This window comes from Puma concolor, chromosome A2 (genome assembly GCF_028749965.1).
Source record: "Puma concolor isolate L17-30 chromosome A2, mPumCon1.1.hap2, whole genome shotgun sequence".
Taxonomy (NCBI): Eukaryota; Metazoa; Chordata; class Mammalia; order Carnivora; family Felidae; genus Puma; species Puma concolor.
In genome coordinates, this window is record NC_141668.1 from 159,133,308 (window position 1) to 159,160,957 (window position 27,650).

At 55.0% G+C, this 27,650-nt stretch overlaps 1 protein-coding gene and 1 pseudogene across 2 annotated transcripts in view; both read left to right on the top strand.

Annotated features, from left to right (window-relative positions):
* The first annotated feature begins 685 nt into the window (after positions 1–685).
* On the top strand, positions 686–1,130 carry LOC147583674 (ubiquitin-like FUBI-ribosomal protein eS30 fusion protein pseudogene; annotated as a pseudogene).
* A 4,723-nt stretch (positions 1,131–5,853) lies between these two features.
* Positions 5,854–27,650, top strand: part of CPAMD8 (C3 and PZP like alpha-2-macroglobulin domain containing 8) — an 81,630-nt gene continuing 59,833 nt past the window's right edge. The window contains exons 1-12 of one of the 2 annotated variants that reach the window (XM_086698715.1): positions 5,854–6,130; positions 9,856–10,007; positions 11,600–11,622; positions 13,371–13,536; positions 13,614–13,666; positions 14,017–14,034; positions 14,446–14,500; positions 16,691–16,818; positions 18,041–18,159; positions 19,449–19,557; positions 21,929–22,156; positions 25,069–25,239. In XM_086698715.1, the coding sequence (XP_086554841.1) occupies positions 5,901–6,130; positions 9,856–10,007; positions 11,600–11,622; positions 13,371–13,536; positions 13,614–13,666; positions 14,017–14,034; positions 14,446–14,500; positions 16,691–16,818; positions 18,041–18,159; positions 19,449–19,557; positions 21,929–22,156; positions 25,069–25,239 (1,452 nt within the window). In that variant the 5' untranslated portion in view covers positions 5,854–5,900. The remainder of the gene's footprint in view (positions 6,131–9,855; positions 10,008–11,599; positions 11,623–13,370; positions 13,537–13,613; positions 13,667–14,016; positions 14,035–14,445; positions 14,501–16,690; positions 16,819–18,040; positions 18,160–19,448; positions 19,558–21,928; positions 22,157–25,068; positions 25,240–27,650) is intronic. The other variant, XM_086698714.1, reaches the window with a different exon arrangement.

Genomic DNA, 27,650 nt, shown 5'->3' on the forward strand with positions numbered 1-27,650 from the left:
TGTTACAGGAGCCACTCGTGCAGAAACTCAAAAAGTGTTCTTCCTCGGGGCGCCTGGGTGGCGCAGTCGGTTAAGCGTCCGACTTCAGCCAGGTCACGATCTCGCGGTCCGTGAGTTCGAGCCCCGCGTCAGGCTCTGGGCTGATGGCTCAGAGCCTGGAGCCTGTTTCCGATTCTGTGTCTCCCTCTCTCTCTGCCCCTCCCCCGTTCATGCTCTGTCTCTCTCTGTCCCAAAAGTAAATAAACGTTGAAAAAAAAAAATTAAAAAAAAAGTGTTCTTCCTCCCATGCCCCTGCCTGGCCCGGGACGCACGTGTGATGTGTGCATGTGCACACACGCACCCCGCCCCCCCACCTCGCCCAGACATTTTGGTTGTTGCTGGGGCGGGTGAATGCTCACTTCTCTCCATGGGCAGCAGGGAGAGAACCGGGTAGATCTCAGCCTGGATGTTTCCTGATCTGTAAAAGTGCTGCTCCAAGGAGGGCCCCAGCAGCCTTTGCACCTTGCTTCTGAGCAGCATCTCCCATGCACTCTTCTTGGGCGTCTTTTCTAAACACCTGGGAGTCCTTGAGAAGATGCTGAGGTTGGGGCACACAGCAGGCGGTGAGGACGTGCACACCCTTGCTCTTTGTTCTCTACTCCATCTTTGCGGTCGTGGCTGCGGTGGCCGTGGTTCAGTCGCTGACATGCAGGTTTTTGTCCGCATCCAGGAGCTACACACCCTCGAGGTGGCCATCCGGGAGCTGGTTGCCCACATCAAGGCTCACGGAGCCTCACTGGAGGGCATCACCCCAGAAGATCAAGTCGGATTCCTGGCAGGTACGCCCCCTAGAGGATGAGGCCACCCGGGGTCAGTGTGGAGCCGGGGCTCTGACCCCTGGAAGGAGGTTGGGAAAGTCCGTGGTTCCCTGGTCCGTGCTGGGAAAGTAAGAGGTCGGACTCCCAAGGTGGCCAAACAGGAGAAAACGAAGACGGGCCGAGTCAAGCAGGGGACACAGTACATACAACCTGCATTTTTTCTATGTTGTGCCCACCTTTGGCAAGAAGAAGGGCCCCCCCATCCTGCCCATGCCAAATCTTAAGTCCATTGTAATCTTGGCTTTCTGCAATAAAGCCACTTACCTAGTTTAGTCACACACACACACACACACACACACACACAAAGATATTGAGGTTGGCTCCCTGGACCCTCAGGGTTGGGAAAAACCAAGAAGCCCTCCTGCCCATTTTCTTTGCTGAGATCAGGTGAGGCTGGCTGAGGAGTCTTCCTCACTGCCTACTCTGGACCCCAGGCCCCGGCAGTGGGCTCACACTGGCGGTGGGGAGAGACCTCTGACCCCCTGTGGAGCCAGCACCCCTGTCCTCACATCTCCGGGCCAGGAATCCCTTCCCCACCTAGCCTGCTTCTATCTCCCGGGCAGCAGGAAGTGCAAGTGCTTGGGTCTTGTCCAAATTGCCTTCCTGCACCCTCTCCCTGGCTGCTGTTTTCCCCTGCGTCCTCCCTTCCCTGCTTTGGGGGGGATCGACTGTGGCACCTCCTTCCTCCATCGGGTTGTCCCTCTTCCTGTGGACGAGCATGAAGGCTGCTTCTGGTTATTCACTGCCCCCAACAAAGCTGCTGTGAAAGCTCCTGGCAGGATCACCTTGGCATCTGTCCAGCGGGGTCAGAGGTCACACGCAGTTTCAGCTTTTTTTAGTATGGCCAGCGGTTCCCCAAGTGATGTCACTGCTGTGCCCCACAGCTGTTCCTGCACACAGGCATGCACGGTTCCCCGCTCTGGCTTTGGGGTCCTTGCCATGCTGTGCGGGAGCCCCATACCCTGAGGGGGATAAGTCTGCACGTCTGTCTTCCCATGCCAAGTTCAGACTGCTGACTGCTCGGAGGGTCTAGGAGCTGGCTGGCCCCATGGAAGAATAAAATGCTTCTCTCTCTCTCTCTTTTAATTAAAAAAATTTTTTTTTAACATTTATTTATTTTTGAGACACAAAGCATGAGCAGGAGAGGGGCAGAGAGAGGGGGAGACACAGAATTCGAAGCAGGCTCCAGGCTCCGAGCTGTCAGCACAGAGCCCGACGCGGGACTCGAACTCATGAACCGTGAGATCGTGACCTGAGCTGAAGCTGGATGCTTAACTGACTGAGCTACCCAGGCACCACCTCTCTCTTTTTTAAGTTTATTTATTTATTTATTTGTTTATTTACTTATTTATTTAGAGAGCAGAGGAAGGGCAGAGAGAGAAGGAGAGAGAGAATCCCAAGCAGGCGCCACACGGTCAGTGCAAAAACCGACGTGGGGTTCGGTCCCACGAACCGTGAGATTGTGACCTGAGCTGACACCAAGAGTTGGCCGCTTAACTGACTGGGCCACCCAGGTGCCCCCAAAATACTTCTCAACAAGAGGACCATCTACCTCGTCTGCCCAAACCCCGCCCACTATGCCTCTCATCACTGACATGCTAAGAGATGTTTAACAGTCTCCAGGTAGGACAAACCTAGCCGGTTCCACCTTGACGTGACATTCCTAAAAATGACCACGCTCTGCAAATTTGCACCAACCACAGCGCTTATGGGGAAACGGGGACAGGTCACAGCTTTTCAACTGTGTCGGTGACACATTAAAAATAGATAGGTACCTACTAAAAACAGTAGGGCAATTGTACACATGTCGAACGGCTTAGAATGATAGGAACGTTACAGCAAATACAGCACTTGGTCTTTGGAAAGGACCTGAGGTTCACAGGTGGACATGGGTGTGGGAAGGTTGTAGCTCCTAACAGCTGAGGGAGAGTGTAGATGTTGAGAGGTGTGTGTGTGGGGGGGTGTTGTGTATTCCCATGCAACCTGGGTCAGCCGTTTTCTGCATTCATCCAGCGTTGCCCCCGGGACAAGATCCCGCATAAGCATCACCACCTTGGATCACAGCATGCTCAAGTCCACCCCTCACGTATTCACCACGTGGGAACAAATCTGTGTTTTCAAAGCAAACTTCAGAGCGGAATTCACCGGACCCCCCCGCCCACCCCCGCCGGTGGGTGGTCACTCAATGTGCTGTGTGGGACGAGAGGTGTAGTTATTATAGAATCTTTTCACCGCGAGATACAAGAGCCAGAAATGTCCTCAAGAGCACAGAGCATAGGAAGAGGCAGTGAAATGAAGACGTGAGAACCTTCGAGTACTCACCACTCTTAATTGTAATATCGTGAATTTAGTTGCAAGTCTGTACAACTGAATTTTTAGCAATGGCTCTGTGAAACAAGGGCTCACACCGTTTCCTGGAAATGTATCAGCTGGTTCTTCTCCAGCGTTCTACTGCAGTTCGGGGAGGGGGCGGGAGGGGGCAGTGAGGATGTCAGCACGTTTATACTGAGCGCCCACTTTGAGCTAAGGGCCAGGTGCCCAGCAGCAAAAGGGGCTTCTACTACCCTAGGGGACACAGACGGGAAGAAAATGCTCCTGGGATAATAAGATCACAGCCCCCCACCCCACCCCGTGTTGGGCCCCAGGGAGAGAGTTAAACTGGGTGATGAGGGGCATGGTGGTGTCTGTTCACCTCCTATTCACCCCATTAGTGAAAGAGGGATCCCCTGCACTGAATGCCTAACACCCAATGCCGGTCAGGTGAGATGGATGGTAGTTTCTTAGTCACATCTACTCACAGCCCCGGGTTGCGGGTTGTGGGAGGACCCAGCTCACAGGAGACCACGTGGGAGGGTGCCCTTGGGAGGGGAGTGAACCGCCAGAAGATGTTGGAGGCAGACTTCGTAGTAACAGGAGGGTGGGGTGCCCCTGGTTCCCACGGGAGGATGTGCCTGGCTTGTTAGAAAGACAAGGAGATGAGATCCCTTAGGTTGGGGACTGGTGGGGTGTAACCGGTCTGGCTGACAGGGGAATAGGTGGGGAGCAGCCTCTTTTGTTGGGCGGGGGGGCATATCTGGTGAGAGCAGGGAACTCACAGTTAGGCCCTTGGGGACCTGTAAGGGCAGCACGTCCAAGCTGAGTCCTTACAACACAGAGAAGGGAGTGGACAGTAGACCCTGAAGGTGGAGGGGGGCCAGCCTGTGACTCCAGAAGACCATCCCAGGCAGAGGGGACAGCAGGTTTCTCAGTCACAGGTTGTGGTGGTGGGTGGTGGGTGGTGGGTGGCCAGAGTCCAGTGGAGGAGGGAGCAAAGGGCTGGGTAGGAGGCTGGCTTCCTGACTGTAGAGGGGGACCTGGTTTATGGCCCAGCAAGAGGAGGTGTGGCAGGCTGGGCAAGCTGGGCAGGACAGATGGTACATTAGGAGGGTTATACTAGAAGGCCCTGCCTGGTTCCCGGGGTGGACTGAGATCAGAGGCCTGCACCTCTTCTTCCTGGTCTTGGCCCCCTCTGTGCCTGCTGATGTCCCCTTTCAGCCAGGCTCCTGCACGACCCCCCTCCAACGTCTGCTAATGCAAGCCCTGTCTGCCCTCGTGTCCCCACTGTCAGCCCAGGGCTTGGCCTAAAGCCAAGAGAGGGCTGATGGGGAGGCCACCCTAGAGGGCTCACTGTGCCTGGGAGCAGGAGGGGTTCAAAGGAAGTTTCCAGAAGGAGCAGGAGCTGGGCAGCCAAAGGAAAAGGTCAGAAGAACAGAGTTTGAGCACGTGGCACAAGGCATCTGAGGAACCAGGGTGAGGCTGAGCCATCAGGGCAGCCTGGAGTTTGGACTTGGTCTCAATGAACAGGGAGCCCTGAAGAGTTGGGGCAGGAGGGAAGTGGGGTCAGCATTAGACTTTTAGAGGGCCCTGGGAGCTGGAGTAATCCTCCTAGAGGGGTCAGTGGTGCTGGCTGAAGGTGCTGGAAGGAGGGAGCAGGACTTGGACATGACACAGAGAGGAGGTGCCCCCCCCCCAACCTATGACAATGAGGCCATTGCTCAGGTGGGGACACTCTGAGGGGCAGGACGGGCACCTTGCCCCCAGACAGTAAGGGGTGCCGGCCCAACTTCGCTGTAGGCCAGAGGGGAAAGGCAGGCCCAGAGAGGGAGGGCCTTGGCCGTAGGGATTTGTGGAGAGCGGCAGGGGTGGGGAGAGGGTAAAAATGAGGACAGGCAGTCGGAGGCCGGGGGGGGGGGGGGGGGGGGGGGGGGGGCAGCTGCACATCTGGTAAGTTCGTCCTTTGCCAGCCTGTTTCCCCAAAGAGCTCCACTCCTGAGGCCGCGTGCACTGCACAAGGTCGCCGGCCCAAGCTCGGGTGGGCGCCCTGCGGGGCTGGGGAGTGAAGATGCCTCGGAGAAGCAGCAGCCGCCTCGGGGGTGGTAGGGGCGGGGCGAGTCCGCGGTGGGGGCCATGCGGGGGCGGCTGGGGATGAGGCCGAGGAGGCGGAGGAGGCCGGGTGGGGGGCAGTCCCGGGAGGAGGCGGGTTCCAGGAGGATAACGACCCGCGCAAAGGGAAGGTGGGGGCAAAGGACAGCTCGGGTCCGAGGAAGGGGGTGGGCTTGGGTTGGGGGTGAGTCCAGGGTGGGGTCAAGCCTGGGCAAGGGGCGGGGCGAGACCGGAGAGAGTCCTTGGAGAGGGTGAGTCCCCGGAAGGGAGCGGGGGCGGGTCAGGGTCCGGAAAGGGGGCGGGTCGGGAGGCTGGGGAGGGAGGGGGCGGGGTGTAGGGGGAATAGGGGGTCAGTCGGGTCCGAGGAGCGGGGAGGGCGTGGGCAGGGTATGGGGGGGATCCGCACAGGGGTCCGGGCAGGGGGAGGGGCTGGTCCAGGAGTGGGTGGGGGCGAGTGGGTGGAAGGGCCGAGTCCGGGGAAAGGCGCGGGGCGGGGCCGGGAGGGGGCGCGAGGGGCGGGGCGGACCCTGGCGGGGGCGGGGCGGGCCCGTGGACGAGGCGGGTCCCGGGAGGGGGCTGGTCCGGGGCTGCCCCAGCTTGGCCCGGCGCGGAGCGGGGCGCATGGCGCCGTGCGCACGGCGCGGGGGCTGCGAACAAAGGGCCCCCGGCGGCGCAGGGGGCACCGCGGCGCTCGGACCCCGGCCCTGGCCCAGCCCCGGCCCGGCCCCCTCCCTGGGCGCGGCGCCCCCGCGGAGCCGAAAAATGTGGGGCGCCCTGCTCGGCCCGCTGCTGTGGCTCCGGCTTCTGCTGCTGTCGCCGCGGGACGGAGTGTGCGCCGCGCCCCAGGCCCCGTGAGTTGCCCCGCGCGACTGAGGAGGCTGGCTGTCTTCTCGGGGAGGGGGGTCCCGGGGACTGGCTCAGAGAGGTGCAGCGACCTGTCCAAGGCTACACAGCCTCCGCACTGGGCGGGACCTTGTCCCTTGACTTCCAGGGGTCGGGCTGGGAAGGGGTCCCCCTGAGCCTTCTTGAGGGGGCCACATCCAAGTGCAGGGAGTCCCCAGGGCTAGGGCTGCGAGGCCAGCGCCTCCTCCCCAGCTCGCCCCCTTGGCGTGACGGGGGCTGTCGTCTTGGGTGGCGATTTCAAGTTGCCCGTGGCATGAAGGTAAGAGGTGCGTGTCTTGGCTGGGAAATAGGAGAGACCTACCGTTCCGTTTTCCTTGGGAGGGCGTGGTGGTGGGGAGGAAGTTTGTTTTGCTTCCACATTTTTCTTGAAGTTTGCCTACAGAGCTTCTGGTGAGTTGACACAGTGAGGAGGTGAATTAACTAGCTGCTAAGGAGAATCCCCCATGAGCTGGCGTCCTCGGGAGTATTTCCAGACCTGCAAGGCCGTGGGTTCCGGGGGGCTGCCTGGAGCTGCCCAAGTTCAGCCGTTTAGGCGGGCCTCGGTCTTCATGAGGTGGCTTGTTCAAGCAGTGCTTGTTTAGTCCAGAAAATAGGACAATAGTGGGGCTGGGGGGTGGTGTCTCTTCCAGCCACAGCTCCTTTGGGATCACAGTTTGAGAAGTAAGACACCATACTGTGTCGGTGCCCCTGGACCCTGTGAAATTGGAATCCAGCAAATTTTTGTCCTGATCTTTCAAACCGGGCATCCCTTAAACACAGAGGTTTTCAGCCAGGTTGGGTGGGGCGGGGTGGGGGGGGGGGGAGGGGGTTGTTTCCCTGGTGGTCGTTTGGCAATCCCAGGGGCATTTTTGCTTGGCGTCTAGGGGAGGCAATGCTTCTGGAATCTACTGAGTGGAGGCCAGGGATGCTGCTCAACATTTTGCCACACCGAGGTCCTCCGCCACCACAAAGCTTGACCTGGCCCGAAATTAGAGACCCTGCCTTGTAAGGGCCAAGTTCAGAGTCTCCGAGTTGCAGAGTTTCAAGCAGTTCTCGGGAGTGTGGGCCTCTGACTAAAGTCATCCTGGGATATTACCTTCTGTTGAGGGAAATGTAGTCCCTGTGCTGGAGACACGGGCTAGGAAATGAACTTGCAGAATTACTGACCCAGGGTTCTAGATTCGTCGGCCTCTAGGCCAGAGCTGTGGGATCCTGTTTTGGGAACAGCCCTGGATACCCGCTTCTGAGATCTACGTGATTTTTGCATGAGGGATCCCTGACCCCAGAAAGCAACGTGGGTTTGCACCCTGTAGTAAGACCAGTGCTGTCTGCTGTTTACCATACACTGCCTTTCCCAGGCTGGGACCTTCTGAGACCAAAGGATGAGAAGCCAGTTGTCGGTCCACATGCCCAGGGCATGCATCCGGTCAGCAGTGCTTGGGTAGCAAGCATCCCAACAGCTGCAACTCCTGAACCTCAGGGAGAGTTCATGTGGTTTCTTCGGGCTCTCTGGGGTCTCCGGGTGAGAAATCTACCTCAGCTCTGGACAAAGGCTTTACGAGGTGACCGAGGAAAATGAACACGGGGGTTGTATATTCCCCAGATGCTCGTCCACACCCTGCATGGGCTATGTGGGAAGCCCTAGAGGTCAGCTGGGAGCTGGGAGATGGAAACAGTATTCCTTTTATTTTTTTTTTTAAGTTTATTTATTTATTTTGAGAGAGAGAGAGAGAGGAAGCGCAAGTGGGGGGAGGACAGAGAGAGAAGGAGAGAGAGAGAATCCCAAGCAGGCTCCGCACTATCAGCCAGGAGCCCAACGCAGGGGGCTTGAACTCACGAACTGCCAGATCATGATCCCAGCCGGAGTCGGATGCTTGACCGGCTGAGCCATCCCAGGCACCCCAAGAGTATTCCTAAAGGAGACGGGGTTCCCATGCTGCCGCACCACAGGACACATGGGAAGCCAGAGTCATTGCATGCCTGGGTCCGTGGTGGAATTAGATAACACACAGCGCGTACCTAGCGCGATGATGCACTCCAGGAAGCATAGTTATGTACTGTGGGTCCCAGGGTCACCGTCCGCTATGTGAACTGCTGAGAGGAGACGTTGCACAGGGGAGCTCGGGGTCTTTACCGGTTCCAGTCATCGCTGGATCTGGGCTGTGTACCTACCAAACTGGGGTCTTTGCAGATTCCCATCAGTGCTGGAGTTACACGGTACGTGGTTTGTACATGGTATGTCCCGAGGTCCTTGTGGGCCCCGAACAGTCCTGAAGTAGGACAGTGCATGTAGGAACCCAGGATTCGTGAACTCTGGCCACTGTTCAAGCTGGACGGAGCGCGGTGGGCGCCCAGGGTCGGTGCTGTGGCCAGACGGTACTTAACAGGAGCCCACCGCGTCTTTTGAAATGCTCGATTTGTCATGAAGTTTTAACGAAGTCCGCTTCGTCCACAATTTTTTCCACAGATTGAGCTTTTAGTGTCGTAGTCACAAAACGTCTGCCTAACCCGAGCGCACCAAAGCCTTCCTCCTATGTTTCTTTCCGGTGTTTTTAGAGTTTTACCTTTAGATCTCTGACCCGGTTTGAGTTCACCTGAGTGTATGATGTTCGGTAAGGGTCTAAATTCGTGTCTTTGTCATGTGAACGTGGGGTTGTCCCAGAGAGGATCTTGAGAAACGAAAATCTCTCCTAATCTCATTGCCTGGCCTCGTGTTTTGCCTTTTGCCTGTTTCCTTCTGGTGCCTGTAGTTCTGCACCGTTGGGCTTCTGCCTTTGCTGTCTAGGCTCTTGGTGTTTACTGTTGCATCGTGAGACGTTTTCGCGGTTAGGTGAATAAGACTTCTTGAGTATCCATGGAAGGTTCTAGAATAACAGAGGCAGGAACTCAGGTGAGGAGGATCTGTACCTCAGGTCGGGTGCCCTAAGGGCGTCCCAAGGCTCTCCCCTGTCTGAATGCCATCTGCCGCATGTTCCTTCTCCTTTTGGAGCGACTGCTTTCCCGTCTGGAAAGTGAGATGATGCTATTTATTCTCCAGGAGTATCTTCACGGTTAGTTAAGCTGAGGATTTTCAGAAAGAGAGGGCCGTTTTGGTTCCACTGTTCACAGAGCATTTCCTGTTTCAGGCCATTTAGTTGATTTTCAGGGTCCTGTTCTTCAAATGCTGCAGGAAGCTCCTTGCTTCTTGCCGCTGGCCGCTGGAGTCTGGCTGCCTCGGTTTGAAACCTGGGTTGGGCACATGGCTTGGCTTTCTCCAGGGCTTAATTTCTGACTCTGTAAATGGATGGCTTGAGCACATCTCCCAGGGCGGCTGTGAGGATGAAGTGGGATCCTGTCAGTTCCTCGGGGGAGTATTTCGCCGTGTTGGTGCGGCAGGAGCAAAGGTCCTGGGGCAGAATGAGCTGACTAAAAAGGCCCGAGGCCAGAATGCAGACACTGAAGGAGGGGTGTGGTGCTGGGTAGATACAGAGAGGCCAGATTCTTACCTAATCCGGGGGCTTCAGAGATGAATAAGCCAGCCCCTGGTCTCCAGGAGCTCACAGGTTGGTGGGGGACACAGATAACATAAAATGACAGTGTCATCGTGGTGTGGGCAGGCATAGGTAGAAGACCACCCAGGGAGCACCCTGATGCAGCCAGAGTGGCAAGGAGGCCGGAAGTGGGTCAGTTTCACTCAGGTTCTCCTCTCCTACAGGGGCTATTTGATTGCTGCACCCTCTGTCTTCCGCTCGGGAGTGGAGGAAGTCATCAGTGTGACCATCTTTAACTCCCCAAGGGATGTCATGGTCCAGGCTCAGCTGGTGGCCCAGGGCGAGGCGGTGGCACGGAGCCAGGGAGCCATCCTGGGTAGGTCCCTGGGGTGCTTCCTTCGTCTCTCTTTGCAAAGTGGCCTTTACTGCCTGGCCAGGGCTCAGGCCGTGCGGGCACTGCTTTGCTTCTCTCCCACCCCACCTCCCAGCAGGGGAGGGAGAGCGGGTTGCCTTTTCCCCATTTTCCATCAGAGTCCGTTGTTCCTCGGCAGCCCAGGTTCTGTGGGTGCCGATCCGGATGGAGTCGGGAACCCTTCTGTGTCAGCTTTGGCTAGAGGGGGGGGGCCTGGACCCAGAGGGAATCGCAGGACCATTTCAGACCTTTTGTTGAGCTTCTAGCACCCCTGTGGTGTTAGGCCCAGACCTGGGCTTACAGCCAGACTATCACTGAGTTGAGCTCAGGCCCCCAGCCAGCCTCTCCCCTGCTGCCCTTGGTGAACCTCAGATAACAACAATGCTGGCCTCCTGGACGGAGCTGGTGAGAGCAGGGACCTGTCCAGCAGGACAGACAATTCGTTCTTCACGCAGAGTGTGATTTGGCCACAGGAGATGCAGAGGCGATGTCCGGGCTCTCAGGCCCGCAAGGCAGTACCTGTCCCCCAGGGAGACGAGGGAGAGGCTGACCTGGAGTGGAAACCGGGAGAGGGCTCGGGCAGGTGGGAGCACAGCAGTCCTGTTGGCCAGTCCCCAAACCCAGATCACGTTGGCTTCAACAACAGTGTTTATGGGCTGTCACAACTAGAAAAGGCCACTGGCATCACTGGCTGTCTCCCAGGCCCACTTCTGGATGGGCCTGTGTCTCCCCAAAGTTGAGAGAGGAAGCGGTTCTCAAGACCTCTGAGAAATGTCCCATCATTCCCTCTGATTGTTCTATCTTGGGTCATGTGCTCAATCCTGACCCAACCCCTTGGACTGGGGAAGCCAATGCTGATTGGCCCATTTTGGGTCATGTGTTCAACTCTGAACCAATCACTGTGGCTGAGGGAAGACCTATGTAGATTTGCACCTAGCCCCAAGAGAGATGGGCAGAGCCCCACCAAGCCTCATGAATTGGGAGCTGGGGAGGTGGCGCCCCCAAGGAAATCAGGGTTCTGCTAGTGGAAAATGGGGAATGAGTTTTGGGAGGCAAAAACAGTAGATGCTAAATCAAGTCTTAGAGGCTAGAAAGCCCAGAGAGTGTCAGAATGGTAAATGATTCTGTTTGGGTAAAGAGAGAAGTGATGGGAAAATAGATCTACTGGAGTGAGGTCCACTGGGGACCTCAGTCTCCTCTTCTTTCTCTCCACCCTTCTCCTTGTTCCACTCCCCTGGAGTTTTCCCTTTGCTCTCTTCAAGCTTACCTTGGGTAGGGGCCAAGGGTGAAGTGAATTGAATACAGGCTGGCCAACTTTCCCCTGAATAACTCAGCCTTGTCCATCCCCTCTAGCCTTCAGCTTTCACCACCTAGGAGGAAACATCTCATTTTTCCCAATCCCAGCCCAGGCCAGACCAGCATGACCCAGTGTGTGTGTTTGTCTACAGAAAATCCCTCTGGGTAGAGAAGGCTCCTAGTTGTAAGGCTGCAGCTCAGGGAGGCAGGAAAACACGGCTCCCAATTTAACTGTTATCATTTAATTTTTATTTTTGTAGATAAAGGAACAATCAAACTCAAGGTAAGCTATGAATTTTTAAAATCATAAATCCTACCTTGGAAATAATTGATTTGAAATGGAGCGAGAGAAGTTGCATGTGTGGTGAGAAAAATGAAGAAAAAATTGAGAAAAGGAGAAAACTCACCTGTAATCCCATCCCCTATACTTTTCCCTTTTGTGTTTCCCATAAATCTTCATCCACAAAAAGACATTTCTAGGGATGCCTGGGTGGCTCAGTTGGTTGAGTCTGACTCTTTTTTTTTTTTTTTTTTTTTAAATGTTTATTCTTGAGAGAGAGAGTACACGTGAATGCGTGCATGCTAGGTGGGGAGGGGCAGAGAGAGGGGGACAGAGGATCTGAAGCGGGCTCTGCACTGACAGAAGTCAGCTCGATGTGGGGCTCAAACTCATGAACAGAGAGATCATGACCTGAGCTGAAGTCGGATGCTCAACCGACTGAGCCACCAGGCGCGCCGAGTGTCGGACTCTTTATTTTCTCTGTCTCCCTCTGTCTCTGCCCCTCCCTCCCCTGCTCACGCTCGCTCTCTTTCTCAAAGCAAATAAATAAACTTAAAACAAAAAGGTATTTCTTTCATCGTTGCAATTAAAGGGTAGACACCCTGTCGTTTCCTGCTCTTTTCTCTTAACACACTGCATAAACATACGTCCATGTGTTCAAGTCTCTATAATTGTAATTTGCCCTTTATTGTAAACAGCATCCTACCGGATCTTTTTTTATGTACTAATTTACTAACCCTCTCCACCTTGTACATGGTTAGATTTTTTTAAAAGGTTGTTTTCAGGGTTTTGGTAATGTAATCTGAAAGTTGCAAGCGTCTTTGTGCACAAAGATCTATTAGCATTCAAAATTTTTTTTAATGTTTATTTATTTTTGAGAGACAGAGAGAGAGGGACAGAGCACAAGCGGGTAGGGGCAGAGAGAGAGGGAGAGACAGAATCCGAAGCAGGCTTCAGGCTCCGAGCTGCCAGCACAGAGCCCAACGCAGGGCTCGAACCCACAAACCGTGAGATCATGACCTGAGCTGAAGTCGGATGCTTAACTGACTGAGCCACCCAGGCGCCCCCCCCTTTTTTTAAAATTTTGTTTTTAATGTTTATTTATATTTGAGACAGAGAATGGAGACCTTTTTGCTTGTCACAATTGGGGAGGGCACCTAGTGGGAGCTCCGAACCCCCCAAGTGCCCAGGACCGCCTTCACGACCAAGAAAGAGTCAGCCCCAGATGTCAATAGTTGGGAAACCCTTGATAAGTCCTCTTGAACTACAGGTCGGCTTTCTTGTGAATCAGAAAGCAGGGCTGCCCTGGACAGGGGTTAAGAGTACACACTGTCCCTGGCCACTGCACATCAGAAGGCACTCTTCACAGGATTGGTGCTGTGAATTTGTAGAAGAGACCACGAAGGGCTGTATCATTCTAGGACAGGGGACCAGGGGTTCTGCAGACTAGAGACGCCCAAAAAAGGTCTTGGGCTCCTCAGCTCTTAGACTGGCTCCTGCTGAGTGATTCTCAACTTGTGTGGGGGGAGATTCTGGCTCCACTGGCAGTGGCCGGAGACATTTCTGGCTGTCATGACTCGGGGGGGTGAGGGTCCTGCTGGCATTCAGTGGGCAGAGGCCAGGGATGCTCCTCAACACCCTGCAGTGACAGGATGGCCCCCGCTGCAACGAATGATCCAGTCCTTCAGGGTCAGCAGCGCCGAGGTTGAGAAATGCCGTGTCGTTCGCCAAGTTCTGTGCTCTGCCTGCAGGTGCCCATGGGCCTCCAGGGCCAGGCCCTCCTGCAGGTGTGGGGCCGCGGCCGGCGGGCAGAGGAGGGCCCCCTCTTCCACAACCAGACCTCCGTGACTGTGGACGGCCGGGGCGTCTCCGTGTTCATCCAGACGGACAAGCCAGTGTACAAGCCCCAGCACCGAGGTGGGTGGCTCGTGCAGGCTTGGGGGGAGGGCCGGCCATGGCCTGAGCTGCCGCATGACTGTCTCCTTTTCTTCCAGTGCTTATAAGCATCTTCACTGTCACCCCAAACCTGAGGCCTGTCAGCAGGAAGGTGAGAGCAGCATCTAAAACCATGTGCCTGGATAAACTTAACAAAAAAACCCCCAAAACCAAAAAACACCAATAAAACCATGTGCCTGGAACACCCCCCTGCCCCCCCTCCAACCGGGACCACCTGGCCAGGGGCACCACCAGCAACGGGTCTTTCTTCCCAATTCCTTCCGGTTTCTACCTCCGTTCTCATTTTTCCCTGTGGCTCCGAGTCCCCTGGGGAGCCAGGGGGAGGTCCGTGGGACACGGGGAGGCCAGAGCACTGGTGGGCATGTGGCAGCGTGCTCAGAGGGCGGGGGCTTTACAGGGGGGTTTGCTCACTGCCTGTCTGTCTGTCTGTCTGTGTTGCAGCTGGAAGCCTACATTCTGGTGAGTTTAGCTCTGACTTGGGGCCGATTAACCTGCTCTCTGCAGACCTGGTCTGTCTTCCCCGACTGTCTGCTGTCGAGGTAGATCCTGCCTGTCCCAGCACCTCCCAAGCCGGGGGCCGGGTCCATCCCGGGCCCCGGATCTGCCCTGGGACAAGCCAAGTGTGTGTCTGTCTGTAGATTTGCACACAGCTCCCTAAACAAGGAGCAGATCTGGCCCCTTTGTCCCCGTGTTCGCACACAAGTCCCTTCAGTGCCTTGAGGGTTCATTTGCTCCCATGTAAATGGCTAATCTGGGGGCCTGTCCTCCGTGCTTGTCCCACCAGAGAGAGAGAGAGGGCTCGGGGGTGTTCACGTGCATCGGACACAAGCCGGGCGTCCTGAGTTCACTGTACACGCTTGTCCCCCGCAGGACCCCAGGGGCTCGAGGATGATGGAGTGGAGACACTTGGAGCCACTCTGCTGCGGTAAACCTCTTCCCGTCCCCTCCCCTTCTTCCTTCTGCGGCTTGGGGGGCTGCACCTTTGGGCGGCAGGTGCAACAGATCTTCCAGGAAGATAGAATGTGCTCTGCCTGGGACCCCACCAGCCCTTCGCTGCAGCGTGGCACCCCCACCCATGCTTCTCTGGTCCCGGCATCTGGCTGGGGCTCCTGCACATAACTTGAGGCCTTTCGGGACCATCACGGTCTTGTTTGTGGGCACCAACCCCCCCTCCACATCTTCCTCCCAGCGCAGGTGTTTCGTGTCATCATCCCCTCGGGGGCTCCTGGACCCCCTACTGCCTCTGCGAGCCGGATGTAAGAGTGCAGCATCTCTAGAAGGCTTGGGGAGGGCTGACGAGCAGGGACAGGGCTTCCTTGAGTTCGGAGTCTGGAGCTGCACGGGCTGCGGCGGAGCCAAGGGCAGGACAACTCTCTCTCTTTTCCTATCAGTGGGGCACTGACATTGCTGCTGACAAAGGGTGAACTTCCAGGCCAGCGGGGGAAGCAGACATCGACTAAGCGATAACAGGCGATGACATCCGCCATGATGAGTGCTAGGAAGGAGAAATACAAACCGAGAGAGAGCAGAATGGGGTTGTCGCCCAGCCTGGGGCAGCAGAGACAATCCTGGAAGGCTGCCGGGAGGAAGAGCCTTTCCAGCAACGAAGTGAAGAAGGAGCAGAAGTTAGCCAGGAAAAGTGGGGGGACAGGGAACGCGTTCCAGACAGAGGCCAGTGGATGTCAGGGAGAGTGAGGCTGGGAACAGGAGGGAGGCCCCGGGAGTCAGGAGTGCTGACAGCAGAAGCAACAGTGAGATCGGGGGCGTCTTGGATTGCGGGGAGGTGTGTGGAGTTGATCTGAAGAACACAGAGGAAGGGAACGGCTAGCCTCCCGTTTAAAACACCCCTTGCAGGGCGCCTGGGTGGCTCAGTCGGATAAGCATCAGACTTCGGCTCAGCTCGTGATCTCACAGCTTGTGAGTTCGAGCCCCGCGTCAGGCTCTGTGCTGACGGCTCAGATCCTGGAGCCTGCTTCGGATTCTGTGTCTCCCTCTCTCTCTGTGTCCCTCCCCCACCTAGGCTCCCTTTCTCTCTCTCTCTCAAGAATAAATAAACATTAAAAAGAATTTTTTAACCCCCTTGTGATATATGTAGACCAGAGGTGCTCAACTGGTGTGATTTTGCTCCTGGCTGAGGCCCCATAGAAAAAATGCGCGCTGGTGACATGTACCCTAAGTGTCCTCTGACCATCAAAGGCTCAGAATACGTGAGGAAAGGGACCTTTTGCCGTCGCGTTTTCCAATTCCAGAGTGGCGGAGAGAAGCAGAGGGTGCTGTTGGAATCTGGGTTTTCGCGGGAGTCCCACTGAGAACTGCCAGCACGGTGTCACTGTTGGGGACAGGCAGAGCGCGTCACACTCAGGAGGGAAAGATCCCCCAGCGGTTTGGAGTCTACGCACACCTTCAGACTCCCCCCGCGGCGGGGCGCATGCAAAATGCCGCCCTGACTCTCCTCCCAGTATCCGCTCCAGCCGGGGTTCCAAGGAGCAGACCCAGGGCAAAGGCTGCCCCTTGTCCTGGAGGCCGCTGGCATTTCCGGCTGCCCATTTGCAGGGAGAGCAGTGCCCAGTCTTGAAGCCTGTTGAGAATCTGTGTTCAGTTTGGGTAGCAGACTGGTGGTCAGGGGGTGGGTTCTGCCCCCAGGGGATGTAGCATTCCGTGGGGGCTACTTGGGGGTCGCCGTGACGTGGGGGGAGGAGCTACTGGCATCGCGTGGGTGGAGGCCAGAGATGCCACTCAGTGTCCTGCGATGTCTCCAACCGTGGACTGCGACCCAGCCCCAAATGTCAGCAGTGCCGAGGCTGGGAGTTGGCTCAGGCGGGAAGCAGAGTGGCTGAGCGTGGTGGGCTGTCTCCATGGCCTGTCACCTCCCTGTCCACGTGGCATCTTGGCCACAGGGCTCCCCCAGGAAGCTGAAGGGTGACCTGCGGGGGAGCTTGTTGGGCACAGACCCCCGCCAGCCCGGGCCTTGGCCTTGTCTCTGGTTCCCCTGAGCTTTGGCTCTGGGCGGGGGGGGGCAGGTCCCCGGGGTGCCTCTGTTCCGTCCTCGCTGCGCCCAGCTGGCACCCTGCACGTGCACTCGCCCCAGGATGACGGGTGGTCTCTCTTCACACAGGCGTCGCCAACATGACCTTCCCCCTGTCCGACCAGCCGGTGCTGGGAGAATGGTTCATTTTTGTCGAAATGCAAGGCCACATGTACAACAAGTCCTTCGAAGTTCAGAAGTATGGTAAGCCAGAGAATGTTGGGATCTTGGGATTTCACATCTGGGAGAAACCACAGACTCAGTGGTGACATCGGTGATGGGGGTGAGTGGCAGGAGCCCCGTTCACTGGGGGATCAGTGCAGACAGCTGGGCACTTTGTCATTTCCTTCTTTAAAGGATTGTCATGAACCATACGTGACAAAATTGGCCGTCTTAACTACTCGTAAGTGTATACTTCTGTTGTGTTAAGGATATTCATGTTGTTGGACAGCCATCACCAGCATCCATTTCCAGATCTTTCTCATCCTTCCAGACTGAAACTTGGTCCCCATTAAACGCTGACCCCTTGTCCCCTCCCCCGGCCCCTGGCACCCTCCATCCTACTCGTTGTTTCTCTGGGTCTGACTCGTCTAGGTGCTTCATGTGAGCAGGATCATACGGTATTATCCTTTTGTGTCTGGCTTATTTCACTCAGCATAATGGCCTCCAGATTCATCCATACTGTAGCAGAATTCCCTTCCTTTTTTTAAATTTAAATTTAAAATTTTCATTTTGAGAGAGAGAGAGACAGAACACGTATACAAGTGGGGGAGAAGGGCAGAGGCAGAGAGAGAATCTTACGCAGGCTCCACCTCGGTGCAGCCCCTGACGCAAGGCTCGATCCCACAACCCTGGGATCATGACCTGAGCCGAAGTCAAGAGTCGGATGGATGCTCAACCAACTGAACTACCCAGGCGCCTCAAATTTCCTTCCCTTTTAAGTCCATTTCTTTTGGTTCTTTTATTGTTTTCCCGAGGAAAGGCATTTCTCGCCTTGTGTAACAAGCTCGAAGGACCAGGGTCTTTATGTTTCCTCTGTGCTGCTCCCTTGCTCCCCAAGCTGCACAGGGTGACCAGATGGCTGGATGCTCCCAAGGCTGAGTCGTGAAGCAGAGAACCCCTCCAGCTGCAAGCACTCTCCAGCCACCCCTAGTTGGTCTAGGACCTGGCCACTTGGGCGCTTCTGGGCTGGGCTGGGCTGCATTCAGGGCATGTGGCCTAAAAGTGATGAGATGTGGACCTCCTGAGAAAAAAGGGGTGTGGGTCTCTCCGAAAATAGGAAATAGAGGTGGGTCAGCAAAATCCCCAGAATGCTGCCCTTATTCAGCGAAGGGTGGTGTGGATTTCTGTGGGGTTGGCTGCTCCGTGGCTGGGGCTGCGGCTTCGCTGTTACGCCTCCAACACCTCCAGTACTTTCTGAGGCCACCCCAGCGGTGGAAGCCGCCCTTCCCTCCTCTCTGCTCTCTCCTTCCAGTGTTGCCGAAATTTGAGCTCCTTATTGACCCGCCCCAGTATATCCGGGACCTGGACACATGCGAGAAGGGCACCGTGAGGGCCAGGTGAGGAAGAGGTGGTCAGCATGGGTAAGCCCCTCCCCCTGGGGGCGGGGAAACACGCCCAGGATACGCCCCCACCACAGGCCCCTCCCTGGGACACGCCCCCATGACATGCCCCTCCCCGGGATATCCCCTACAGGCATGCCCCTCCTCCCTCAGGTATCCTCCCCCTCCTCCTGGGGGTCTCCCCCCAGGGACCCCTTCCAGGGACTCCCTCTTCCTTGCAGACAGCACCCACAGCGAGTGGGCTGACCCACAAGGGATTTCTTGAAGGGGTTGCCTGTCTAATGACCAGGTTGATGACCAGGTCCAAAGTGGGCGGCAACCAGAGGGTGTCCAGAGACACTGTCCCTTTTGGGGGCTCTGAGGGAGAGCCCACCCAGCCTTGTGTTCCCGCTGAGCTCTGCCACCTGCCAGAGGTTGTGGCTGAGGCAGTCCTGCCCTCCTCTCCTCCAGCTGTGTGTGTGTGTGTGTGTGTGTGTGTGTGTGTGTGTGTGTAAAGTAATCTCTATCCCAAACGTGGGGCTCGAACTCACCACCCTGAGATCAAGAGTCACACGCTTTACTGACGGAGCCCGCCAGGTTCCCCAGCTGGGTGTGTTTAAAACCCAAGGATGTTGTCAACTCTCCTTAAATACAATTAAAAAAAAAATACAGTCCAGGGATGTGTTGGAGACACACACATTTTTTTAATAGTCTAGAAAATACTATCAAAATGCCTGGCATTATTTTTGTTATTCGCTGTGATCGTCCCTCTCGCTCCTGTGCCCCTGTAAGCAGGTGTCCCCTCTGCATAGGGCATGACAAAGATATGTGTGAGTTTTACCAGCATCTCTGAGAGGATAGTTTTATTCCCCTTCTCTGGGTGAGGAAACCAAGACTCAGAGAAGTCAGAGCCCTGGTTCAGAACTGCACTCACCAGGGCCCTGAGACCCGGGCTTCCCTGGTGCCCACGGCTGTTTGCTCCTCTGTACTGTCCTGCCCCAACAAGTTGGCCAGGCCCTGTGGTCGTCTCACATACCCTCCTGCTCTTGGGTTCAGAGTTCCTCTCTGACCCTTGGTCTCTTTTTCCGTCAAACATAAGTCTTGGGGCAGAGGACTGCAGGCCCCTGACATTATCTCTCCTGGCTCTGGGTTGTGGAAAGGGCTGTAAGCAGAGAATGTAGGAGGGCGAAGGAGCCCTGTATCAGCTGCCATACCAGTGGCCACGACACGGGGGGCTTGGTCTTCCTGAGAGAGACCCTCTCCTGCTGCTCTGTGTGAAATTAACTCCCTTTATCCTTTTGTTCCAGGTATACCTTTGGGAAACCTGTCTCGGGGACCTTGACGATCAATATGACTGTAAATGGCGTGGGGTACTACAGCCAGGAGGTGGGGCGCCCCGTCCTCAGAACCACAAAGGTAAGGAGCAGGGGCCCCAGGGCTGCTTAGCCAATGGATTCCTTCCTGCAGGGAAGGCTTCAGCTGCGTGATGGTTCATTTAATTTTACTTTCTTTTTTTTTTAAGTTTATTTATTTATTGAGAGAGAGAAGGCACCAGTGGGGAAGGGGCGGAGAGAGAGAGAGGACTAGAGAGTCCCAAGCAGGTTCTGCACCACCAGTACAGAGCCCGACGCGGGGCTCGAACCCACGAACTGAGATCATGACCTGAGCTGAAGTCAGACGCTTAACCGACTGAGCCACCCAGGCATCTCTTATTTTTTTTTTTTTAAGTTTACTTATTCATTTTTGAGAGAGAGAGAGAGAGAGAGAGAGAGAGGGAGTGTGGGAGGAGGGCAGAGAGAGAGAGGGAGAGAGAGAATCCCAAGCAGGCTCCGTGTTGTCAGCACGGAGCCTGATGTGGGGCTCGAAGCCACAAACCGTGAGATCATGACCTGAGCCGAAACCAAGAGTCAGACATTTAACTGAGCCACCCAGGCGCCCCCCCCCACCCCCCCGCAAAATAGTTTCATTGAGATACAATTCACATACCATACGATTCAAATATTCATGTAGAATGTAGGATTTGGGGGTTGGGGGCATATTCAGAGTGTGCAACAGTTGCCTCAGCCCAGTTTTAGGATAATCTCCACCATCGTCCCCAAATCCCTCATGCCCTTTTGTGATTAGTCTGTTTCCACCCCCAGCCCTGGGCAACCACAGATCTGCTTTCTGTCTGTATGGATTTGCTCATTTTGGACGTTCCGTACACATGGAATCACACACTATATGGTCTCGGCGTCTGGCTTCTTACCCCCCAGCACGATGTTTTCAAGGTGCATCTACAGTGTAGCGTGTGTCAGGGCTTCATTCCCTTCTGTGGCCGAGTAATATTCCATCATGCAGAGGGACCACATTTTGTTTATCCATTTGCCCAGCGATGGCCATCTGAATTCTTTTCCACTTTTTGGCTATTACCACTGCTGCTGCTCTGAACGCTCGCGTCCAGGTTTTTGTGGGGCTGGCCGTGTTCATTTCTCTTGGATGTGGCGTCCCTAGGTCGTGTGGTATGGAATTAAATAAAGAAGCCATCTGAGTAAGAACGTGCAGAGGCCGTTGATTCGGAACTTGCTGTAGCAAGGGAGTCAGCCGCCATCACCTCCGTTTGGCAGACTTGAAGCTTGGTCATGAGAAACAGGGAGGGTTTCGCGTGTGCCCCGGTTGGAGGCTGTGGGTGTTTGGGGGAAGCTGTCACCACCTAACTAGAAGGGGAGCATCCGGTGAGATTGGTTAGGGGTGCATGTGTGGCTTTCTCAATTCGTTCAAAGAAGTAGGGGCAGCCGGCTGGGTGGCTCAGCCGGTTAAGCGTCCCACTTTAGCTCAGGTCATGATCTCACGGTTCGTGGGTTCGAGCCCCGCGTCGGGCTCTGTGCTGACAGCTCAGAGCCTGGAGCTGCTTCCGATTCCGTGTCTCCCTCTCTCTCTGCCTCTCCCCTGCTCATGCTCTGTGTCTCTCAGAAAGAAATAAACATTTTTTAAAAAATTAAAAAAAAACAGGAAGTAGGGGCAAAAAAAATCAGAAAAGCTGCCCGTGATTAATCAAGTCCTGGCCGTGTGGGGCTGGTTGTTATGGGGGTTTGGCTTTTTCCTAGGGGTCAGACTTTCTACAAGGCTGGTGTATAGGCAATGGGTTGGCCATTTTTCTATGTGGTCTGGCCAACCTGTTACCCATTTGTAGATTCAGTGGTAGCTATGTTTAGCCATTTGAAACTCCCAGACTGTTTTCCACAGCGGCTGCATGATTTCACACTCCTGTGCGTGTAAAGTTTTATAACCTGGCTCAGTTGTGAGCGTGCCGCCCCGTACGTGCACACACATCCTGGGGATCCTCTGTCTCTGCAGGGGCCTCCGGCACTGAACCCTGTCCTCCCTGCAGGCTGTGGTGCCCTAGCCTTAATTGTCTGGTTTGCTGAGTAATGTACTCCAAAGCTGTTCCTGGATGGACTTATTCGCCCGGCTCCTGGCTGGGTCCTGGGGTAGGGGGTGAATGGGAGCGTTCTGTGCCCCAGGAGTGGGAGCGAGTGCTCCAAATTGGGGGGGACTTGGTTCAAATCCCTGTCCTGCTGTCTGTGGGAGGGTGAGCAACTTACTACAGAAGCCTTCTCCTCTTCTGCCTGGTGGGGCCGATGCCCCTCCTCCCTGGGTCATATGGCATATCCAACAAGGGATCCAGTGACCCCCCTGGCCCTCCAAGCGGCTGGAGAGTCTTGGACGTCACATGCGTTTTTGAGAGTCATTCACTGAAACCACTCTGACCCCGAGTGAGCACATTCTGGGCGTTTCCTGCCTCCAGATCCACGGCTCCCAGGACTTCGACATCTGCGTGAAGGACATGATCCCAGCTGATGTCCCCGAGCACTTCCGGGGCACCGTCAGCATCTGGGCCACGGTGGTCAGTGTGGACGGGAGCCAGCAGGTGGCCTTTGATGATTCCACTCCTGTCCAGAGGCAACTGGTGGACGTCCGCTACTCCAAGGACACCAGGAAGCAGTTCAAGCCTGGCCTGTCCTACGTGGGAAAGGTAAGCGCTGGGGATGGGGCCCAGCAGGGGCCGTCTGAGGGCGCAGGCTCCGCACCACCTCCCGCCCCAGCCCCCCCGCCCCCCGAGGACCACCGAGAATCCACGGTAGTGGGTCCCATCAGTGTCCCAGCAGTGACTCTGAGTCACTCAGTGTCCCAGCAGTGACTCTGCGGAGGACGGTGTCCTTTAATTACATTGCATAACCTTTGCTGTCTGGGGACCAGGGCCTCCTCTGCTGACTGTGGCAAGAGCTGGTACTGGGCCCAGGGTGAGGGGACTGGGCATTTTGCTCCACCTAAAAGGATGGTCTGCTTTAGTTGACGTAGATAGACATTCGTGTATCTACAGCGTTAAACCAAGGCGTTGTAAAGCCATTCATTCGGTTTCTCTCAGGCAATGCCTTTCCTATTTGGGTCGACTTATTTCTGGATGAGCTAATATCCAAGGGAATGCCCCAAAAGGCAGATCTCCTGTCCCTGAGACAGACTGATTCGATCTCCTGGGGGAAAGTGGCGTTTTGTGTGTATGTGTGTGTTTTCTTTAATGTTTACTTATTTTTAAGGGGGGGTGAGGGGCAGAGAGAGAGGGAGACACAGAATCCGAAGCGGGCTCCAGGCTCTGAGCTGTCAGCACAGAATCCGATGTGGGGCTCAAGCTTATGAACCGGAAGATCATGACCTGAGCTGAAGTCGGATGCATAAGCAACTGAACCACCCAGGTGCCCCAAATGTGGCATTTTGAATAGGCCCCCACCTCCTGCCCACCCATCATGCCATTCTTATACACAGTCAAGTTTTAGGTGACCAGAAACCCGAGATCCTTATCCTAGTTGCTGAACTGGGCATTTGTGTCCCGGGGGGCCAAGGCCAGTGGTGCCCAGTGTCACCCCAGAGGAAGCTGGCTGCACCCCTGACCACAGCTCTGCCCACCGCCCACATCGCTGGCCCCTCTAACCTTCTGTGGGTCACTCACAGGATCCCGGTGTCCTCATGCTGTGGCCTGCTACTCCTGCTCTGCTCTGAGACCTCCCTTCTGTCTGTGCCGGATCCCAGCCCCTCAGGCGCAATCACAGAGACACAGCCTGTGCGCCCCTGGCTTTGAGGGTCCCAGCTGGAGGAGAAGCTAAAGCCCAACGTGCGGGTCAGAATGTGCATGGAGAAGAGGCTCGGGCTGTCAGATCAATGAAAGGGAGCATTTCAGGGACCACTGAGAAATTATCCACCATCTGCATTAAAGAGCAGAGCTGTAAATGGGGATCATGCCAGCCGAAGCCCCTGTCACTCTGTCACCAAATACCTGCACGGTCGAGGGGCTACTCTAGGGTCCTTCAGGGCCCACTGGCCATATTTCTTTCACACCATCCCTGTCTTCTGAACCCCTCGTTCCGACTGCCTCTTCTATGTCTGAATGAGGTCTGAGCATCACACGGAACTGTTGATAGCATCACCCGTTCTGTTCCTCCCCCAGCGTGGCACCAGGCCAGTGGCCAGCGGCCAGCATGTGGTGATTTGTACACGGTAATTTGTACCTGGAAACCAATGGGACAGAATTGAGAATGCCGGGGCACTTGGGTGGCTCAGTCGGCTAAGTGTCCGACTCTTGATTTCAGCTCAGGTCATGGTCCCAGGGTCGTGGGATCGAGCCCCTCTTTGGATTCCACACTGAGCATGGAGATTGCTTAAGATCCTCTGTCTCTTTCCCTCTGCGCCTCTCCCCTACTTGTGCATCTGTGCACTCTCTGTCTCTAAAATGCAATGGAATGGAATAGAATAGAACAGAACAGAATAGAATAGAATAGATCAGATCCGCACATTGGAGAGGTACGGAGTCCCTATACGTTCCCCTAACCGATTGTCTAGGATACCCCACTTCCGGTTAGCCCCCACAGCTTCCCCACAGCTATAGCCTCCAACAGAGGCACACCTGAAGCCCTCCCTGCTTCTCTACAAGGCTTTCCCACTTCACCTGCACCTGAGTCTCTGCCAAACACAAGTGATGGTGGCTGTGACTCCCTGGCTGCAGCAAGCTGTGAATAAATAGCCTCTGCTCGTTCTTTTTCCACACCACGTGGCACCAGGCTAATGGCCAGCCCGTGGTAACTTGTACCTTGTGACTTCTTGGTCAAGTCCAAGGTCGTGAAGGTCCTCCTCTCCTGGCCTCCCCCGCCCAGCTCTCCATCTTCTAAGTGTTTCAAAGTTCCAGCTCTTAACTTCAGGTCTATGATCTTTTTTTTTTTTTTTTTAGTTTAAGTTTATTTATGTTGAGGGGGACATTTAGTGTGAGTGGGGGAGGGGCAGAGAGCGAGAGAGAGGGAGAGAGAGAATCCCCAAGCCAACTCCATGCTGTCAGCGCAGAGCCGGACTCGGGGCTCAAATCCACAAAACCTCAAAATCATGACCTGAGCTGAAACCAAGAGTCGGATGCTTAACCGACTGAACCACCCATGTGCCCCTATGATCCATTTTTAACTTTTGCAGATGGTGTGAGGTAGGGGTTCGATTTCATTCTTTGGCATGTGGGTGTCCAGTCCTCCCAGCACTGTTTGTTGAGGAACCTGTTCTCTTCCAAGTGAATGGTCTCGGCACGCTTGTTGAAAACCAATTTGCCACGGATGTGTGGGTTTATTCCTGGACTCTCAATTCTGTACCATTGATCGCCATGTCTCTCCTAGGCCAGTCTTGATTACTGTAGCTTCACAGTTTTGAAACTAGGAGATATGAGTTCTTCTCGGTTCCTCTTTTTCCTGGTTGTTTTGGTTATTTGGTTATTTCCCTGTGAATTTTAGCAACAGCTTGTCGATTTCTGCAAAGAAGTTGGCTGGGATTCTGGTGGGGGATTGGGTCGAGTCTGTAGATCCGTCTGGAGAGTGGTACTGCCTTGACTGTGTTGAATCTTTGGTGATCCCCTTCCAGGTGGAGCTGTCCTACCCAGACGGCAGCCCGGCCGAGGGGGTGACGGTCCAGATCAGGGCAGAGCTGACCTCGAAGGACAACATCTACACCACTGAATCTGTGTCCCGGGGAGGGCTGGTGGGGTTTGAAATCCCCTTCATCCCCATGTCGGCCCAACACGTGTGGCTGGAGGTGGGTGAGTTGCCTGGACCTTTGTCATTCAGCCACAAGGCACAGCCTTGGTGCCTTCCCTGATTTATGCTTGGGCACAAGCTCAGTGGAACTGTGGCCTGCTGCTTCCCTGAGGGAGTTTATGGTCTTTGACGGGGAGTTTGACCGGGGGAGAGCCCAAGGCAAGACAGGAGGTCAAGGAGAGGCGAAGCTTCCTTGCTGTCATGCTGAAGGAGGCTTTCCCAAAGGGATCCCACCATGTGGACTCCTGACCTTGGGGAGGGTCATCCAGACTGCTTCTGGGAGGGTGGAACAGCATGTGCAGAGGCCCAGAGGCCCTCGATCATAGTGTAACTGGGTCCTGCAGGGCCCAGCCAGGCTGAGCCATTCAGGAAGATGTGGAGGAGGGAGCTGGTGGGGTGCCCCCCACCTCACAGGGGTGCTTGGGGTTTACCCAGAAGGCAGCATCAGGGGGACAGAGTGGCCTGAGTTTTGAAACTCAGCAGTTGTTCCAGTGACATTACAGGGTACCTGGTCGGGGGGTGGGGTGCGGGCACAGGTGGGCAGACAGAAGGTGATGACAGAGAGGCCACCAAGCCTGGAGCTGTGAAGGTAGGACACGGGGTCCCATTATCAGGGAAGAGAGGAGCAGGAGTGACAGAAGAGCGCGTCCGGCTCTGTGACAGCCCCACGGACGCTGGATGGCGGGGAAGGGGCGGGGGCAGCTTAGAGTAAATGTGTAGGTGGGAGCCGAGGATGCTTGTGGTGACTGTCCTCTGTGGGGCAACATGTCCTTAAAGATTTTTAACCATGGGAAGTTGCAAGCTTGGGGCTCTCCGGGCCATCCAGCGGGCTGCAAATTCCTGGTTACAATGACAGCTTTTTCTTAATGATCGCAAGGCATCCCTTTTATTTGCATTTAGTCCTCTAGCAGTTAAGTAGCAGCAAAGCCCTGAGATGACTACAAATACCAGAATTACCTGAAAAATTTTCTCTGTCATAGATACATGTCTAAAAATGAGCTTTTCCTGGGGCACCTGGGTGGCTCAGTCGGTTGAGCGCCTGACTTGAGCTCAGGTCTTGATCTCCTGGTTCAGGAGTTCAAGTGTGGAGCCTGCTTGGGCTTCTCTCTCTCTCTGCCCCTATCCTGCTTGCTTTCTCTGTCTGTCTGTCTCTCTCAAAATAAGTAAACTTAAATTTTTTTTTTTAAAAATTAGCTTTTCCCCAAAATGTCACTTTAATAGATATTTTATTTCTGTTACCAAATAGTGTTTAGGAAAAGGTCTTTAATTATTCTTTTAAAAACAAAACTTGGGACGCCTGGGTGGCTCAGTCGGTTAAGGGACTGACTTCAGCTCAGGTCATGATCTCTCAGTGTGTGAGTTCGAGCCCCGTGTCGGACTCTCTGCTGACAGCTCAGAGCCTGGAGCCTCCTTTGGATTCTGTGCCTCCCTCTCTCTCTGCCCTTTCTCTGCCTGTCTGTCTGTCTCTCTTTCTCAGAAATAAACATTAAAAAAATAATAAAAATTAAAAAAGGGAAGCTAATTGTAAGTATCAATTATTTTTAACTTTTAAAAATGTTTATTCATTTTTGAGAGAGAGAGTACCTTTGTGCGTGCGAGTCGGGGAGGGGCAGAGAGAGAGGAGACAGAATCCCAAGCCCGATGCAGGGCTCGAACTCACGAACTATGAGATCGTGACCTGAGCCGAAACCAGAGTCAGGCACTTAACTAAGCCACCTAGGCGCCCCAAGTCAATTATTTTTTAAATGAGGGACAGTTGACTTGTAACTCTGTTAGTTTCAGGTGTATACCATAAGTCCATATTTGCACATGTGAAACAGACACCACCATACGTGTAATTCATAGCCAGCATCACACATAGTTCTACGTTTTTTTTTATGACGAGAAATTTTGAGATCTACTCTTAGCAACTTTCAAGTATACACTGCGGTGTTGTTAACTACAGTCACACCGCCGGGTATTCCATTCCCAGGACTTAGTTTATAACTGGAAGTGCGTGTCTCTTGCAATCACAGTTTTTTTTATAGCAGCGTGGCAAATCAGCACCAGCCGAAAAGAGAGAGGCGTGGGGCCAGAGCTGGGAGGGTCCCACACTTGAAGCTTCCTGAGCTGTCCCTCTGGGGTCCCTGGGACACACCATCCTCCCGGCTCATGATGTGTGACCGTGCCCCCAGAGAACGGCCGGCCGGGGGCGCTCTCTCAAGCTTCGGTGTCCACGGTGTCCACCGGGGTTCGTAAAGTAGCTGTGGATCACGGGCCCTGTGACAGACTCCGGTTCCAGTCGCCTCCCTCCCTGGAGGTTAGGCTGGTATCACAAGTCTCAAAACCCCAACCCTTTGCCCCTGTCCTGATTCGGCTCGGTGGCATGTACCCTCAGGATGCACCATAAATAACAAAGACACTCTCATC